This window comes from Rhamphochromis longiceps, linkage group LG22 (genome assembly GCF_057381845.1).
Source record: "Rhamphochromis longiceps isolate RC_006_pf linkage group LG22, R_longiceps_female_GT1.1, whole genome shotgun sequence".
NCBI lineage: Eukaryota > Metazoa > Chordata > Actinopteri > Cichliformes > Cichlidae > Rhamphochromis > Rhamphochromis longiceps.
In genome coordinates this window covers 37,527,802-37,544,019 of record NC_140577.1, presented here as the reverse complement: position 1 = coordinate 37,544,019, position 16,218 = coordinate 37,527,802, and the positions used below count along the sequence as shown (strand labels likewise).

At 46.6% G+C, this 16,218-nt stretch overlaps 1 protein-coding gene across 1 annotated transcript in view; it reads left to right on the top strand.

The window, feature by feature from the left end:
* Positions 1 to 16,218, top strand: part of LOC146644493 (stonustoxin subunit alpha-like) — a 231,698-nt gene that overhangs the window by 15,447 nt on the left and 200,033 nt on the right. Inside the window, exons 4-6 of the mRNA XM_085396003.1 lie at positions 1,300 to 1,404; positions 2,882 to 2,974; positions 4,621 to 4,674. Coding sequence (XP_085252129.1) covers positions 1,300 to 1,404; positions 2,882 to 2,974; positions 4,621 to 4,674 — 252 coding nt within the window. The remainder of the gene's footprint in view (positions 1 to 1,299; positions 1,405 to 2,881; positions 2,975 to 4,620; positions 4,675 to 16,218) is intronic.

Sequence of the window (16,218 nt, the reverse complement as noted above, 5' to 3'; positions counted from 1 at the left end):
TGTGAGGAATATTACTGACAGAAACCATCACATTATCTAGTTTGTCTGTTTGCAGCTGCTTAAAAGATTTTAACCAGAGAATTTATCAGTAATTAATGTGTTAAGAATGTCATGTGTTTGTGTTTGCAGTGGTCAGAGGTCACAGTCTCAAGCAAACAGCTGTGTGTCTGTGAGGAGTAACGGAGTTACACAAACACCTCCACATTACCGTCGTGGACCTGCAGCAATAATGTAAGAACACTACTAACTTTATTAGTCATTTAAACATAACCATGAGAGAATCATTGATCTGTGATTGGTTAAAACTGTTTGATTTTAGGCTCAGCTTGATGCCCGGCATCAAGCTGGCACTTCTGACTGACCGGTGTTATGGCAGAGTGTATGTCAACCAGATGTGGGCCAGGTCTGGCAATGATGCACTGTTTATGTTCCTATTTTCTAGTTAGAAGACGCAAATGCCATGTTGCAGTACTATGCTGCTATGTTAACCAACGTTTCAAATGCAGGTTTGACAGGTTTGTGACTTTGCACTTTATCCAAAACCTACTAACGGTTTACTCATGTTTACCACTGGGTGGCTGTACCTCAGGAGGTAGAGCAGGTCACTTACTGATCGGAATGTTTAGTGGTTCGATCCCTGGCTCCTCCAGTCTGCATGTCAAGAGTGTGAATGTAGTTAGGAAGCACTCAGTTAAGAGAAAGTGTGTGATTGGGCAAATGTGGCATGTTGTAAAGAGCACTTTGAGTAATCCATTAGAGTAGAAAAGCACTATATAAGAATCAGTCCATTCACTGTCTGAACAGAGTTTCATCATGTTACTTTTGCACTATTATGTTCTGGCACTTATTGTTATTACATGGCTTGATTAAGGTACACATTAGGCTGACATTAGGTTTGTCTGAGGTATTCCACACACGGGCCAGCACTTGACCACCAGTGTGTCTGCAACTGGCTTTGTGCTGGCCAATGTGTGGAATACCTCAGCCAAACCAGATCTGGGCCGCCAAAGGGCCTTCATTCTTTCGGTATGTGGGCCATGTATAAGTACATTGTGTGGGCCAGATTCAATTTTGCTATGTGGGAAGCTTAAGTGAAGTCAATGCAGCAGAATAAGAGAGAAGAGCTGAGAAGAAACTGAGTTCATTCACATCAGACAGATAAAGGACCAACAGATGTTAAACTGGCTGATTATTGGCTGACCTGTCAGCGTTATGAGGCAGCCACAATATCACAGAGTGATCAGCTGATCATATGGCTGTCAGATAGAACAGATCAGTAATTGATGTTTGTGTTTGCAGAGGTAAAAGGTCACAGTCTCCAGTATCCAGCTGTGTGTCTGTGAGGAGTGACTGGTCCAAAGAAATACTTCCTCCAGTCTTCAGTAATGAAGCTGCACCAACAATGTAAGGAAACTATTATTCTGACTGTGTTGAAATCCTTCCTGTAATCCAAGAGAATCGAGTCTGCTGGCTTCATGATCATGTCAGCATGTGTGGCAGAGAAGGACCCAAATTCAAGGCTCAGGAAACATGATGGAAAAAGCTCATACATAGCTTTATTACTGAACGTGCAAAAATAAGAAAACACCAGCCAGGACCAAACCATCAGAAAGAAAGTATCACGAGGAGGAACAGTCTATTAACAGTGACAGTCTATAGTCCCTAGGTTGTTATGTTTAGCTTTTTGGTTATTAGATTTCCCCTTGTGTCTTCACCTCTGTGTATCTGTCCTTTCTCTGCCTGCACACAGCCGCTCCATGACACAGACAGATGAGGGAACGGTTGGGAACAGAGCTGAAACTAATGAGTCAGGGGAAGTATAACTGAACACAGTGCACACAGGAAGAGAGAATGTCAAAATAACACAGGAAATGACTGACACTGAGAGCCAGACTGAGACTTGTAAACTTGACAGACAGACAGAAGACAGGAACAGGAATCCAACCTATCAGCTAAGCAAACAGGGAGCTAACAACACAGAATCACCACAGGGATGTAAATAAAACACTATAACAAGAAGACGACATGATGCAGACATGATGATCCAACAACATACATACAAAACCCAAACATGCCCAAACTCAGAACCATCAGCACCTGATTTGACCTTGAGGAAGAGGTCAGAGGTCAGAGTAAGGTGGTAATTAGAATCCCTGTATATCCGTACAGGTCTGTATGTTGGCAGTAAGGAACAGAGTTTTAAACAGCTCTATAGTATTATTATCAGGTTGACCTCCAGATCAATCTGTGACCTCTTGATCTCTTCTTCCCTCTCCGTGTTCACACACCTCTCTGTGTTTAATCATTAGTTATTATTCATCTCTGCCTCTCTTCCACAGCATGTCTTTATCCTTTATCCTGTCCTTCTCCTCTCACATGCCCCCCGAGCCTGGTTCTGCCGGAGGTTTCTTCCTGTTAAAAGGGAGTTTTTCCTTCCCACTGTCACCAAAATGCTTGCTCACAGGGGGTCATATGATTGCTGGGTTTTTCTCTGTATCTATTATTGTAGGGTCTGCCTATAAAGCGCCTTCAGGGAACTGTTGTTGTGACTTAATGCTGTATAAATGAAACTGAATTGAATTGAAATTGAAGGAGAGGTCAGAGGTCAAATATGAGATGACATTTTAAATGTGTAAATAGTGTTTTCTGTACTAACATGTGCAGACAGAATGACACAAAATCATATGCTCCTTGTTTTCCTGTAAACGGCTCTGCAGCTGTTTGTAATCTAATCTGAGATTACTGTCACTGGCAGAAACCATCACATTATCTAGTTTGTTCTGTGTAGTTTTTAGAGTTACCTGAAAAATTGTAACCAGTGATTAATCAGTAATTTATGTGGATAGATTGATATATGAATGTCATGTGTTTGTGTTTGTAGAGGCCAGAGGTCACAGTCTCCAGTATCCAGCTGTGTGTCTTTGAGGAGTGACTGGTCCAAAGAAAGACCTCCATATTTCAATAATGGACCTCAGCTGACCATGTAAGAGATCTGCAAACTGTGATGTGTTCTACCAGTGACATCATACTTTTTTCCTAACAGTGGTCCGTGTACGATAATGGTAGTTTTTAATAAATTGTGTGTTTGAAGGTTTGAATGTACACATTTGTAAAAATGCCTGTGGATCATGTACATGTCTGTAATACTGCATGCACCTCACAGCTGTGAAATGAAGAAACATCTTTGACTTTCACAGGCTCTCTGTAACAGTTTGAACAGATCACATTTGTTAAACACCCGGTGAAGACTCAAACACAGACTCGCAGGCAAAAAGCAAATCTTTATTTAGGCCTGTTTCATAATCTAGAGTTTAAAAGTCAAGAAGATGATAAAGAAACCAAAATCTACAGACTTCATAGACACACAGGGATTAAAACACACTGAGACAAGAGGCCAATTGCCGCAAGCAGGTTCAGCTCTAGTTAGTTAATGCTGTGTTAAGTGCATGCATGACTAGAAAAAACGAGTCATCATCAATGGAGCTCCGATGCCCAGACGCACCATGGCATTGGGTTAATAAAGAGCAGAGGCTCCATTTTAATCTTGAGGAACAGAAATATGAACGCGTGTCACTGCTGACCATGATATTTACCATAAAAACAGGAGGAAAGTGAAGAGTCATTTAATCAATCTGAGCCACGCTGATATCACCTGGATAGCATAGTGGGAAAACTAGTTGGGATTTGAATCCAGAGCAGGGTGTGGATCCAGCAAGTGTCCCCAGGCTAGGAGACCCATGCCACCCAAGCCTTTCTCGTACTATGTGCAAAAAAATACATAACTGAAGCCTTACCAGCTCGAGCATTGCTTCGACTAGGAAAGTGTTGAGGAACCAGGACACTAATAAGAAGTGGGCTACTGGAACAACAAGCCATAAGTAGGCAAGAGACGAGAACAGGGAACTGTTCTCTGAACTGTACGCAAGTAACCTCAGCAGAAGGAGTTAGATGAAGAGGATGTTGGACCTTTGGAATCTTCAATACCTCTAGACTGACAGTGAAACAACTGGTAACTCAGTCTTCCAACATTCGGAAGAACGAACCACTATCACAACAAGAGACTGATGAGGTACAACCGAAATGCAAAGGGGAGCCAGCATGTCCGGTCAGAGGAGAGATTTCATCATCCCCACCCTCCTTCATTGGGTATCCACCTCCAAGAACAACTGGTGCACCGAAGGCGTTGAATGTGAGAGCAGCTGACCTGAAATAGAGCTCATGGCTAAGCTTGAAACCTGGTTTCTCTGTGGCTGATTACCAAGACTATAAAAAGTACCCTCTAAAGGTCTACTAGAATATGTGAATATAGCGTTACAGAAGAACCCTACTACAACCATCACTGAAACAAACCAGCTGATCTACACCATGGCAGCACTGATCCAAGAGATGCTTGGCTATAAGACTAACAGGCACAGGGAGAAGTACCCACTATGGAGAAGGAGAACAGAGGCCAAGATCAGGATAGCTTGGAGGGAAGTTAGCCAACTGTCTAAGCTACAGAAAGGTGGGATTTAGAAAGGGAGGGTCCCTAAGAAGCACAACAAGCTGCCACTACCTGGAACCTCTGAGACCTTAGAAACTGCCAAGTAAAGGCTAACTACATGAAGAGCAATAGCAGAGAAAGAGAAAAGCCAGGAGTGACATGTTTAGCCGCATGTTCTCCTTAAATTGCTGGCTGTCTGAGTGGTGTCCCAGAAACGATGTGGGCTTCATAGATAATTGGCAAACCTTCTGGAGGAAACCTGGTCTTGTTAGGAGAGACGGCATCCATCCCACTTTGGATGGAGCAGCTCTCATTTCTAGAAATATGGACAAATTTATTAAACCCCCCAAAATATGACTATCCAGAGTTGGGACCAGGAAGCAGAGTTGCAGTCTTACACGCCTCTCTGCAGCTTCTCTCCTCCTGCTACCCCCCCAAAAAACATCTCCATAGAGACTGTGTCAGCTTCCAAAAAGACAAAAAACAAACTAAAAACCAGCAACAAACAACTTAAACATAAACAATCACAAAGAAAGAACAATACAGTATCCACATCTGAACCAAAGAGTAAAACAGTGAAATGTGGATTATTAAATATTAGGTCTCTCTCCTCCAAGTCTCTGTTAGTACATCACTGCGTAATTGCCGAGGGAATTGCAGCAGCCAATCAACCAAAGACAAAGACAGTTTTAATTCATTTGAAAGCCTGATAGGCCCACCACTCACAGGAGGCGCCGTAGGGGTTATCTGTAATGTGTGTCAGTTGGCGGCCAGTAGTGGTGGGCCTGGTGGACCGATCCCCAGCTACCAAGACTTAGCAATTGGACGTAGAAAGTCTCCTCTCTGGTGGGGACGGAGCCAGAGTTAGTGCGTGAAGTTGAGAGTTACCGGCTAGATATAGTTGGGTTCTGGAACCAGTCTCCTGGCGAGCAGCTGCACTCTCAGTTCTATTCAGTACTTTAACAATTAACAATAAAATGAGCCTTCCTCAGCACATGCTGGTTATAAATGGCCAAAAGCCCATCTTGCTAATGCCTTGAGATTTTGCTGGCAGTTTTTAGCAAAAGTCCCAACCGATTCTTTTTCTTCAGAGTCATGTTACCAAACCAAGCAGCAATACAGAAAGACTTAACAGATTCAATAAAACGTCTGTAAAACAAGGAAAACATTTCAGATTAGATATTACATAAGACAATACTTCCCTGAAAGTACAAGTTAAGAGCAGTAAAAAAATGTAGAAAACAAACAATAGAAAAGAATAAGATAAAACAGAATAGCATAGTATACAAAATAGAATAAAATACTATATACAATAGAGACAGAGACAGCAGAGAGACAGCAACCCTGGGGAAATCCACTTGAAGAGTAGCGCACATAAGAAAAAAGACTGTTCAACGTCACGCATTGTGACCTATTAGTCACAAAGTCTAGCACCCAACTGATCAGACTAGTAACAAGCTTAAAGTGATTATAACACCTATCAGCAAGTAAGGAGGACTGAATTGTGTTGAATGCAGAAGAAAAGTCAACAAATAATAATCTTCCATGAGTGTTAGGGCCCTTAAAATGCTTATACAAGAAAAAGGAGTGTGACAACAGCATCCTCCACACCTCGTCCTGTCCTACATGCAAACAGGAAGGGGTCAAGGTGATGTTTAACCTGCATTAAAATCTCCTTAATAAATATCTCATTAAAGGATTTCATCACTAAAAAAGTCAGAGCCACTGGCCTAAAATCATTCAGTACCTTAGGGGAACTGCCGTTAGCAGCTGGAACGATGACAGCATGTTTCCATATCTTAGGTACTGTCTGCAACTCCAGAGAAAGTGAAAAAATGTAATGAAAAGTCCCACTCACCTGATCAGCAAGAAGAGGTGGATGGGGAGAGGGAGGTCTTTGCTTCTCTGCTTAGGCTGCTGCCCACTTGACCCGGCCCTGGATAAGTGGAGGAAGATAGACTGATGGATGGATGGTTGGATGGATAAGCCTGATGCTTAGCCTCGTCCACCCCAGCTGTGAAACTCAGAAACCAGTCTTACTTGTTATCATCTATCGTCCACCTGGGCCTTACAGAGTTTCTGTCTGATTTCTCAGACTTCTTATCTGATTTAGTTCTGAGCTCAGATAAAATAATTATTGTGGGTGATTTTAACATCCATGTAGATGCTAAAAATGACAGCCTCAACACAGCATTTAATCTGTTATTAGACTCAATTGGCTTCTCTTAAAATGTAAAAGAACCCACCCACCACTTTAATCACACTCTAGATCTTGTTTTAAGCAAAAGACTGAGAAAGTTAAGGAATGTTCAAAAAACACCTGTTTTGAACATTCCACAGGTGAACAGATTAATTGGAAACATGATCATGATTGAGTATAAAAGGAGCATCCTGACAAGTCCATATTGCAAATTCTCTTTTGAAATCATGAATGTCATGTCCTATATCTTGTATTTGTAGTGTATTCAATTGAATATAGGTTGAAAAGGATTTGCAAATCATTGTATTCTAGTTTTATTTACGTTTTCCTGTTAAGGGTGGTGAGTTAGTGAACCCAGACGCGGACCTCTCGTTAAAGTTGAACGGTGTCTTTATTTACAGTGAAGCCAATCCACAGTTATCCACAGTGCAAGTCCCTTCAGTGCTCCTCTCCCCGTCTCCCCTCGTGTGTCCACAAAACTCCCGTGAATCAGTGAAGTCTCCCCTTCCGTCTCACCGTCTCGTTCGCGTCCTGGGAAAAGGCAAAACAGACACGATTAGCCTCCCTCCGCTATCGAACACTTTCTTTTCACTCGCTGAGCTCGAGTCACTACCAGGCTTGGTGCAATAAGATAAGATAAGATAAGATAACCTTGATTAGTCCCACACGTGGGAAATTTGTTTTGTCACAGCAGGAAGTGGACAGTGCAAAGTTATGAAGCAAAAATTAGAATACAATAAGAATAAATACAGTACACAACTGTACAGAATAGAATAAAATAAAATACTATTGTCATGAATCGCTGTGCGGCAGGCAGGAGTTGGACCCAAAATGCAGGCACTCAGGCACGAGGTTTAAACACAAAGAACTCAGCTTTATTTGCTGGCAGGAGAAAGTCATACAAAGCAAACTAAACCCACAGAGAGACAAAGGGAGATCCACACAGCATGAGGGACGACGCGACACTGACTCAGAGAAACACAGGGTTTAAATACACTGGGAAGTAACGAGGGGAATGAGACAAAGAAGGAGAGCACAGCTGGGAGAAATCAGGACTGACGAGACAAGCAAAGCAGGACACATTCACATAAGACACGGACCATCAAAGTAAAACAGGAAGTATCACACAGAGACGCGAACTTGACACAGTGGAGACAGCAACTAAGAAACACAGAGACATAAACCATAAGGCAGAGGACTCTAAGAACCGAGAGACACAGAGGGGAACTCAAACATGCAGACACAGACTACACAGAACAGACGGGACACAGAGAAACATGAAGGGCAAGGGATCGAAACTAGAAACCATAGAATAACTCACACAAGTACAATAATACAAACATCACAAGGAACTAAAAACGCTGGGTCAGGGGACCCAGGACCGTGACAACTATATACAGTAGAATAAAATAGAATAAACTATACAATAAGATAAAAATAGAATACGAATGCTATATACAACTGAGTAAAAATACAACGATGCCAGAAAAGATTATTGCACATTAGTCTTATTGCACATGTGTGGATGTGTGTGTTTGATCAGTTAAAGTCTTTATTGTGGAGTCTGACAGCAGTGGGGAGGAAAGACCTGTGAAATCTCTCCATCCCACACCGTGGGTGCCGCAGTCTCCCACTGAAGGAGCTGCTCAGTGCTGTCACAGTCTGCTGCATGGGGTGGGAGATGTCGTCCAACAGGGATGATTTTATTCACTGCAAACCGTTTTACTCTCCGCGGGAGTTTGCTTCATTCATCCTGGCCGCTGTTTACATCCCGCCAGATGCGGATGCGCAGGCAGCTCAGTGCGCACTCACGGAGCAGATACTGCACATGGAGCGGACATTCCCGGACTCTCTCATCATTGCTCTTGGGGACTTTAACAAAGCCAATCTGAGCCATGAGCTTCCCAAATACAAGCAGTATATTAAATGCCCGACCAGAGAGGAGAGGACATTAGACCACTGTTACAGCACGATCAGCGGGGCCTATCGTGCGGTGCCCCGCGCTTCACTCGGACTTTCTGACCACGTCATGATCCACCTGATCCCCGCGTACAGACAGAGGCTGAAGCTCTCCAAACCTGTCGTGAGGACCAAAAAACTGTGGAGCAACGAGGCTGTGGAGGAGCTTCGCACGTGTTTGGAGTCTACAGACTGGGACACAATGAAGGCTGCTTCTAACAGCTTGGACGAGTTTACGGACACTGTCACCTCCTATATCCACTTCTGTGAGGACAGCATTGTGCCATCACGCACCAGGGTGAGTTATAACAATGACAAACCCTGGTTTACTCCTAAACTCAAAAAGCTGTGGCTGGAAAAGAGAAAGGCGTTCAGAAGCGGAGACAGGGACTGCTACAAAGAGGCCAAGCACAGGTTCACTAAAGAAGTGGACATTGCTAAACATCAGCACTCTGAGAAGATGCAGCAGCAGATCTCAGAGAATGACTCGGCCTCTGTGTGGAAAGGTTTTAGGAATATCACCAACTACAAGCCTAAAACCCCCCACTCCACTGATGACTTGCTCTTGGCCAACACCCTCAACGACTTTTACTGCCGTTTTGACGAGCCATCAGGCAGCCTTCACACCTCCAACGGCCCCAACAATAGAGACACTTTGGACACTCATTCCCCCACCTCTCCCCCCTCCATAGAGCCAACACCACCTTCAAACACTTCACCTACAACACCCCCCTCATCACCCCACACAAAAGAGGATTTCACACCACCTCCTCCCACCACAACTCTTCATATTCATGAAGCAGGTGTGAGGAAGCAGTTTAAGAGTCTGAATGCTCGAAAAGCTCCCGGCCCAGACAGTGTGTCTCCTGCCACCCTCAGACACTGTGCAAACGAGCTGGCCCCAGTGTTTTCTGGCATTTTCAACTCCTCACTGCAGGCATGTCATGTGCCTGCCTGCTTCAAGTCCTCTACCATAATCCCTGTCCCCAAGAAACCTAGGATCACTGGGCTAAATGACTACAGACCCGTGGCTCTGACATCTGTGGTCATGAAGTCATTTGAGTGCCTGGTTCTCTCCTATCTCAAGACCCTCACGGCCCCCCTCCTGGACCCCCTGCAGTTTGCATATAGAGCCAACAGGTCTGTAGATGACGCCATCAACATGGCCCTACACTTCATCCTGCAGCATCTGGACTCGCCAGGAACCTACGCCAGGATCCTGTTTGTGGACTTCAGCTCTGCCTTCAACACCATCCTTCCAGACCATCTCCGAGGCAAGCTTTCCCAGATGAATGTGCCTGATCCCATCTGCCGGTGGATCACTGACTTCCTGACGGACAGGAAGCAGCATGTGAGGCTGGGAAAGAATGTCTCGGACTCCCGGACCATCAGCACCGGCTCCCCTCAGGGCTGTGTTCTTTCTCCTCTGCTCTTCTCCCTGTACACCAACTGCTGCACCTCCACCCACCAGTCTGTCAAGCTAATCAAGTTTGCAGATGACACCACCGTTATTGGACTCATCTCGGACGGGGATGAGTCTGCCTACAGGAGGGAGGTTGAACGTCTGGTGTCCTGGTGCAGCCACAACAACCTGGTGCTGAATGCCCAGAAGACAGTGGAGATTATTGTGGACTTCAGGAAGCACACAGCCCCACTCCCCCCCATCATCCTGACTGACACCCCCATCACCTCTGTGGACTCATTCCGCTTCCTGGGTACCACCATCACCCAGGACCTGAAGTGGGAGCCCACCATCACCTCTGTCATTAAGAAAGCCCAGCAGAGGATGTACTTCCTGAGGCAGCTGAAGAAATTCAACCTGCCAACACGGACGATGATGCAATTCTACACTGCAATCATCGAGTCCATCCTCACCTCCTCCATCACTGTGTGGTACGCTGGAGCCACTATCAGGGACAAACAGAGACTGCAGCGTGTTGTGCGCTCTGCTGAGAAGGTGATTGGCTGCAGACTCCCATCTCAATGTCCCCAAGCTTCAATGTCCATACCTTGGATGTTCAGTGGTTGCAGTGGAGAATGCTTGTGCCTGCGGAAGTCTACCACCAGCTCCTTGGTTTTACTGGCGTTGATCTGGAGGTAGTTCAGCTGGCACCAGTCCACAAAGTCTTGAGTCAGTCCTCTGTGCTCCTTGTCGTCCCCATCAGTGATGAGGCCGACTATTGCAGAGTCATCAGAGAACTTCTGCAGGAAGCACTGGGTGGAGTTGTGGGAGAAGTCTGCAGTGTAGATGGTGAAGAGGAACGGAGCCAGAACCGTTCCCTGTGGGGCCCCCGTACTGCAGACGACCCTGTCTGACACACAGCCCTGAGTCCTCACATACTGTGGTCGGTCGGTGAGGTAGTCCAGAATCCAGGTAGTGAGGTGGTGGTCCACTCCAGAGTTCTCCAGCTTGTCCTTCAGAACCGAGGGAAGAATAGTGTTGAAGGCACTGGAGAAATCAAAGAACATGATTCTCACAGTGCTCCCAGCAGTCTCCAGGTGAGCGAGGGAACAATGTAGGAGGTGAATGACGGCATCATCCGCTCCAATGCCAGGCTGGTAGGCAAACTGAAGTGGGTCCAGTGATGAGCTCACCAGGCACCGAAGCTGAGCCAGGACCAGCCGCTCCAGGGTCTTCATCAGGTGGGATGTCAGAGCCACCGGCCTGTAGCTGTTGAGGTCCTTGGGGCGTGAAGTCTTTGGCACTGGTACAACACAGGAGGTTTTCCAGAGCTGTGGGACTCTTCCCAGCCTCAGGCTCAGGTTGAAGAGGTGTTCCATCACCCCACACAGTTGGTCCGCGCAGGACCTGACGTCCCTCGAGCCGATGCCATCTGGGCCCGCTGCCTTCTTGGCCCGCTGCCTTCTTGGCCCGCTGCCTTCTTGGCTTTAATCCTCCTCAGTTCCCTCCTAACCTGGGTGGTTGAGAGAGACAGGCTGGAGCCTTGTGTTGAGTGTGTATTGGATGCTGTTGTTGGGGGTGGGGAGGAGTGAGCAGGGTGAGTAGAGGAGGTGTGAAGTGTCTGAGGTGTCAGAGGTGGAACAGCAGCAGTAGGGGTGGGTGAGTCTGATGTTGGAGACTGTCTCATGGCTGAATCAAATCTGTTGAAGAAATGATTCAGTTCATTTGCCCACCTCACATCCCTCCCAGGCAGAGTTCTGATGTTTGTGGCCTGAGATGGTTCTGAGGCCTCTCCAGACTTCACCAACGTTGTTTTGCTGAAGCTGGTTCTCCATCTTTTGCCTGTAGCTGTCCTTCCCATTCCTTATCAGTCCCCTCAGCTCTCTCTGCACCCTTTTCAACTCCTCCTTGTCTTTGGATTTGAAGGCCCTCCTCTTCTGCTTGAGGACAGCTTTAATTTCTGGGGTAATCCAAGGTTTGTTGTTGGAGAAACACCGTACAGTCCTGGTAGGTACGGTGTTATCCACACAGAAATTAATATAGTCAGTAATGCATGTAGTAAGGCTGTCGATGTCCTCTCCGTGGTCGTCACAGATCACCTCCCACACAGTCGACTCAAAACAATCCTTACGAGCCTCCTCGCTCTCCTCCAACCATCTCTGCACTGTGCGGGTGGCTGGTGGCTCCCTGCGCACTAAGGGCTCATACACAGGGACAAGGTGCACCAGGTTGTGGTCAGATCTGCCCAGGGGAGGGAAAGGTGATGAACTGTATGCCTCTTCTGCATTGGCATACAGTAAGTCCAGTGTTTTATTGTCTCTGGTTGGGCAGGTCACATACTGGGTGAAGGTGGGCAGTGTGGAGTCCAATGAGGCATGATTGAAGTCCCCTGATATTATGAGAAGGGCTCTCGGAGATTGTGTTTGCAGTCTGCTGACCACAGAGTGGAGAGAGTCACAGGCTGCATCCGCGTTGGCCGAGAGAGGGGGACAATGTGCAGTTTTTTGCGCTATTGGAGGTCTGGGGACCCAGAACCGGTCAGTATCTGGTGTGACCACCATTTGCCTCATGCAGTGCAACACATCGTCGCATGGAGTCTATCAGATTGTCAATTGTGGCCTGTGGAATGTTGGTCCACTCCACTTCAATGGCTGTGCGATGTTGTTGGATATTCGTGGGAACTGGTACACGCTGTCGTATACACCGGTCAAGCACATCCCGAACATGCTCAATGGGTGACATGTCCGGTGAGTATGCTGGCCATGCAAGAACTGGGACATTCTCAGCTGCCATCTGCCCTGAACAATGTGAACCATGATTCATCCGTGAAGCGCACACCTCTCCAACGTGCCAGACGCCATCGAATGTGAGCATTTGCCCACACAAGTCTGTTACGGCGACGAGCTGGAGTCAGGTCAAGACCCCGATGAGGACGACGGGCATGCAGTTGAGCGTCCCTGAGACGGTTTCTGACAGTTTGTGCAGAAATTGTTTGGTTGTGCAAACCAATTGTTCCAGCAGCTGTCTGGGTGGCTGGTCTCAGACGATCTTGGAGGTGAACCTGCTGGATGTGGAGGTCCTGGGCTGGTGTGGTTACACGAGGTCTGCGGTTGTGAGGCCGGTTGGATGTGCTGCCATATTCTCTGAAACGCCTGTGGAGACGGCTTATGGTTGAGAAATGAACATTCAATGCACCGGCGACAGATCTGGTTGACATTCCTGCTGTCAGCATGCCAGTTGCACGCTCCCTCATTGCTTGTGGCATCTGTGGCATTTTGCTGTGAGACAAAACTGCACATTCCAGGGTCGCCTTTTGTTGTGGGCAGTCTGAGGTACACCTGTGCACTACTCATGATGTCAGATCAGCATCCTGATGTGGCACACCTGTGAGGTGGGATGGATTATCTCAATATGGCAGATGTGCCCACTACCACACATTTGGACTGATTTGTGACCACTGTTTGGGAGGGATGGTTATATTGTGTATCTGGAATGAATTTTAGGTCTCTACGTCCATCCCATGGGGAATGGGAGCAGTAACAAAGGTGTTGCGTTTATATTTTTGTTTAGTGTAACAAACTTGAAATGTACCCGTCCCATCTTTATTGTTTTTCTCTGTGCTGTAAATCTTCTGTCTAAGAAGAAATTTGAGGCTGTTCTGAGGATGTGTATTTAAGTTATTAGGCTCAGCAACACACCTATTAACATTCGTTTGAAACCTTTATCAACATTAACAGACTGAACTTAATAACAGGAGTGCATAATTTTAGTAAATTATTATGTAAATCGGGCCATCCAGCTGCGGTGCTGATCGTCACTTGTGCAAAAAATCCTGACAAATGTCACTTGATCATGATCTTGATCAAGTAGCAGATCTGCATCAGATGAGATCAGCTGACTATGTGTGCGTGTGCGTGGTGCGCAAAAGCAGAGTAGTGACAGAATTGATTTGCATTATTGATATTTCAAATCAAATCAAATCACTTTTATTGTCACATCACATGTGCAGGTACATTGGTACAGCACATGTGAGTGAAATTCTTGTGTGCGAGCTTTACAAGCAACAGAGTTGTGCAAAATACAATAATGTAAACAAGCAGAATACAAGAATGGCTACATCTGAAACTAATAAATATATGTACAATATATAATAGCATATGCATTTCTGGATGTGTGTACTAAATATTTTATACTAAATGTTTTTCTACGTGTGTGTGTGTGTGTGTGTGTGTGTGTGTACACATATTTTACAAATTAAATAGAGTAAACAATAAAATAAAATATATAAAAATATACAGAGTTGAATATGTGCAAAACAGCGGCATTACTGTACAGTGTGTAGTGCATAATGTTCAAGTTCCAGTAGTGAAGCTGAGGTGTCTATGACGTGTTCAGCAGTCTGATGGCCTGATGGAAGAAGCTGTCTCTCAGTCTGCTGGTACGGGACCGGATGCTGCAGAACCTCCTTCCTGATGGAAGCAGTCTGAACAGTTTATGGCTGGGGTGACTGGAGTCCTTGATGATCCTCTCCGCTTTCCTCAGGCAGCGCTTCCTGTAGATGTCTTGGAGGGAGGGAAGCTCACCTCCAATTATCCGTTCAGAGCACCGCACTACTCGCTGGAGAGCTTTGCAGTTGTAGGCGGTGCTGTTGCCATACCAGGTGGTGATGCATCCAGTGAGGATGCTCTCAGTGGCACAGCGATAGAAGGTCCTGAGGATGCGGGGGCTCATGCCGAATCTTTTCAGTCTCCTGAGAAAGAAGAGGTGCTGCTGCGCCTTCTTCACTGTTTTGTTTATGTGTACTGACCACTAAGATCCTCAGCCAGATGTACTCCAAGGAACCGGAAGCTGCTCACTCTCTCCACAGCAGCGCCGTTGATGGTGATGGGGGTGTGTACTTCTCTGCACCTCTGGAAGTCCACTATCAACTCCTTTGTCTTTGCGACGTTGAGGGTGAGATGGTTGTCTTGACACCAGTGGGTCAGGGCGCTGACCTCCTCCCTGTAAGCCGTCTCATCACCGTTGGTGATAAGACCCACCACTGTAGTGTCGTCCGCAAACTTCACAATGATGTTGGAGTTGTTAGTGGCTGTGCAGTCGTAGGTGTAGAGTGAGTACAGGAGAGGGCTCAGTACACACCCCTGTGGAGCACCAGTGTTCAGTGTGATGGGGGATGAGGTGATGCTGCCCAGTCTGACCACTTGGCGTCTGTCAGACAGGAAGTTAAGAATCCAGCTGCAGAGGGAGCTGCTCAGTCCTAGATCCTGCAGTTTCCTGTCCAGCTTCGAGGGAACGATGGTATTGAATGCTGAGCTGTAATCTACAAACAGCATTCTCACATACGTGTCTCTCTTCTCCAGGTGTGACAGGGCAGTATGTAGTGTCAGGGCTATGGCATCATCAGTGGACCTGTTGTGGCGGTATGCAAACTGTAGAGGGTCCAGTGAGTCGGGTAGTGCAGAGCAGATGAAGTCCCTGACCAGCTTCTCGAAGCATTTGCTCACGATGGGGGTCAGGGCTACAGGTCGCCAGTCGTTCAATGAGGAGATGGTGGAGGATTTGGGTACAGGGACGATGGTGGCCATTTTGAAGCAGGCTGGGACTACAGACAGAGAGAGGGAAAGGTTGAAGATGTGTGTGAACACTCCAGCCAGCTGAGCCGCGCATGACTTGAGGACGCGGCCGGGAATCCCGTCCGGACCAGTAGCTTTGCGCGTGTTCACCTTCCTGAAGCACTTCCGCACATCCTCCTCAGACACAGTGTGCGCACCGCGGATGACGTCAGTGCGCACACTGTCCGGTCTCATGGTGTTCGCTGTGTCGAACCTAGCGTAGAATACGTTTAGATCCTCACACAGAGAGGCCGTGGTCTGCGGTGTGCTGGGTTTCCCTCTAAAGTCTGCGATCGTGTTTAGTCCCTGCCACATACTCCGAGGGTTGTCAAACTGTTGCTCCACCCTGTCCCTGTACTCACGTTTGGCTGCTTTGATCGTCTTCCGGAGTTGGTAATGTGCATGTTTGTAGTCCGATGTGTTCGCGGATGTGTACCTGCAAATGCATGCTTATTAACACACGGGTACTGTGGGATATATTTTTACTCACCTAAAGCGCTCGTGCTCTCGTCCACTCCCCGCAAAAAATGATCAGCTGTGGCGTCGGTGCTCTCATCGCATG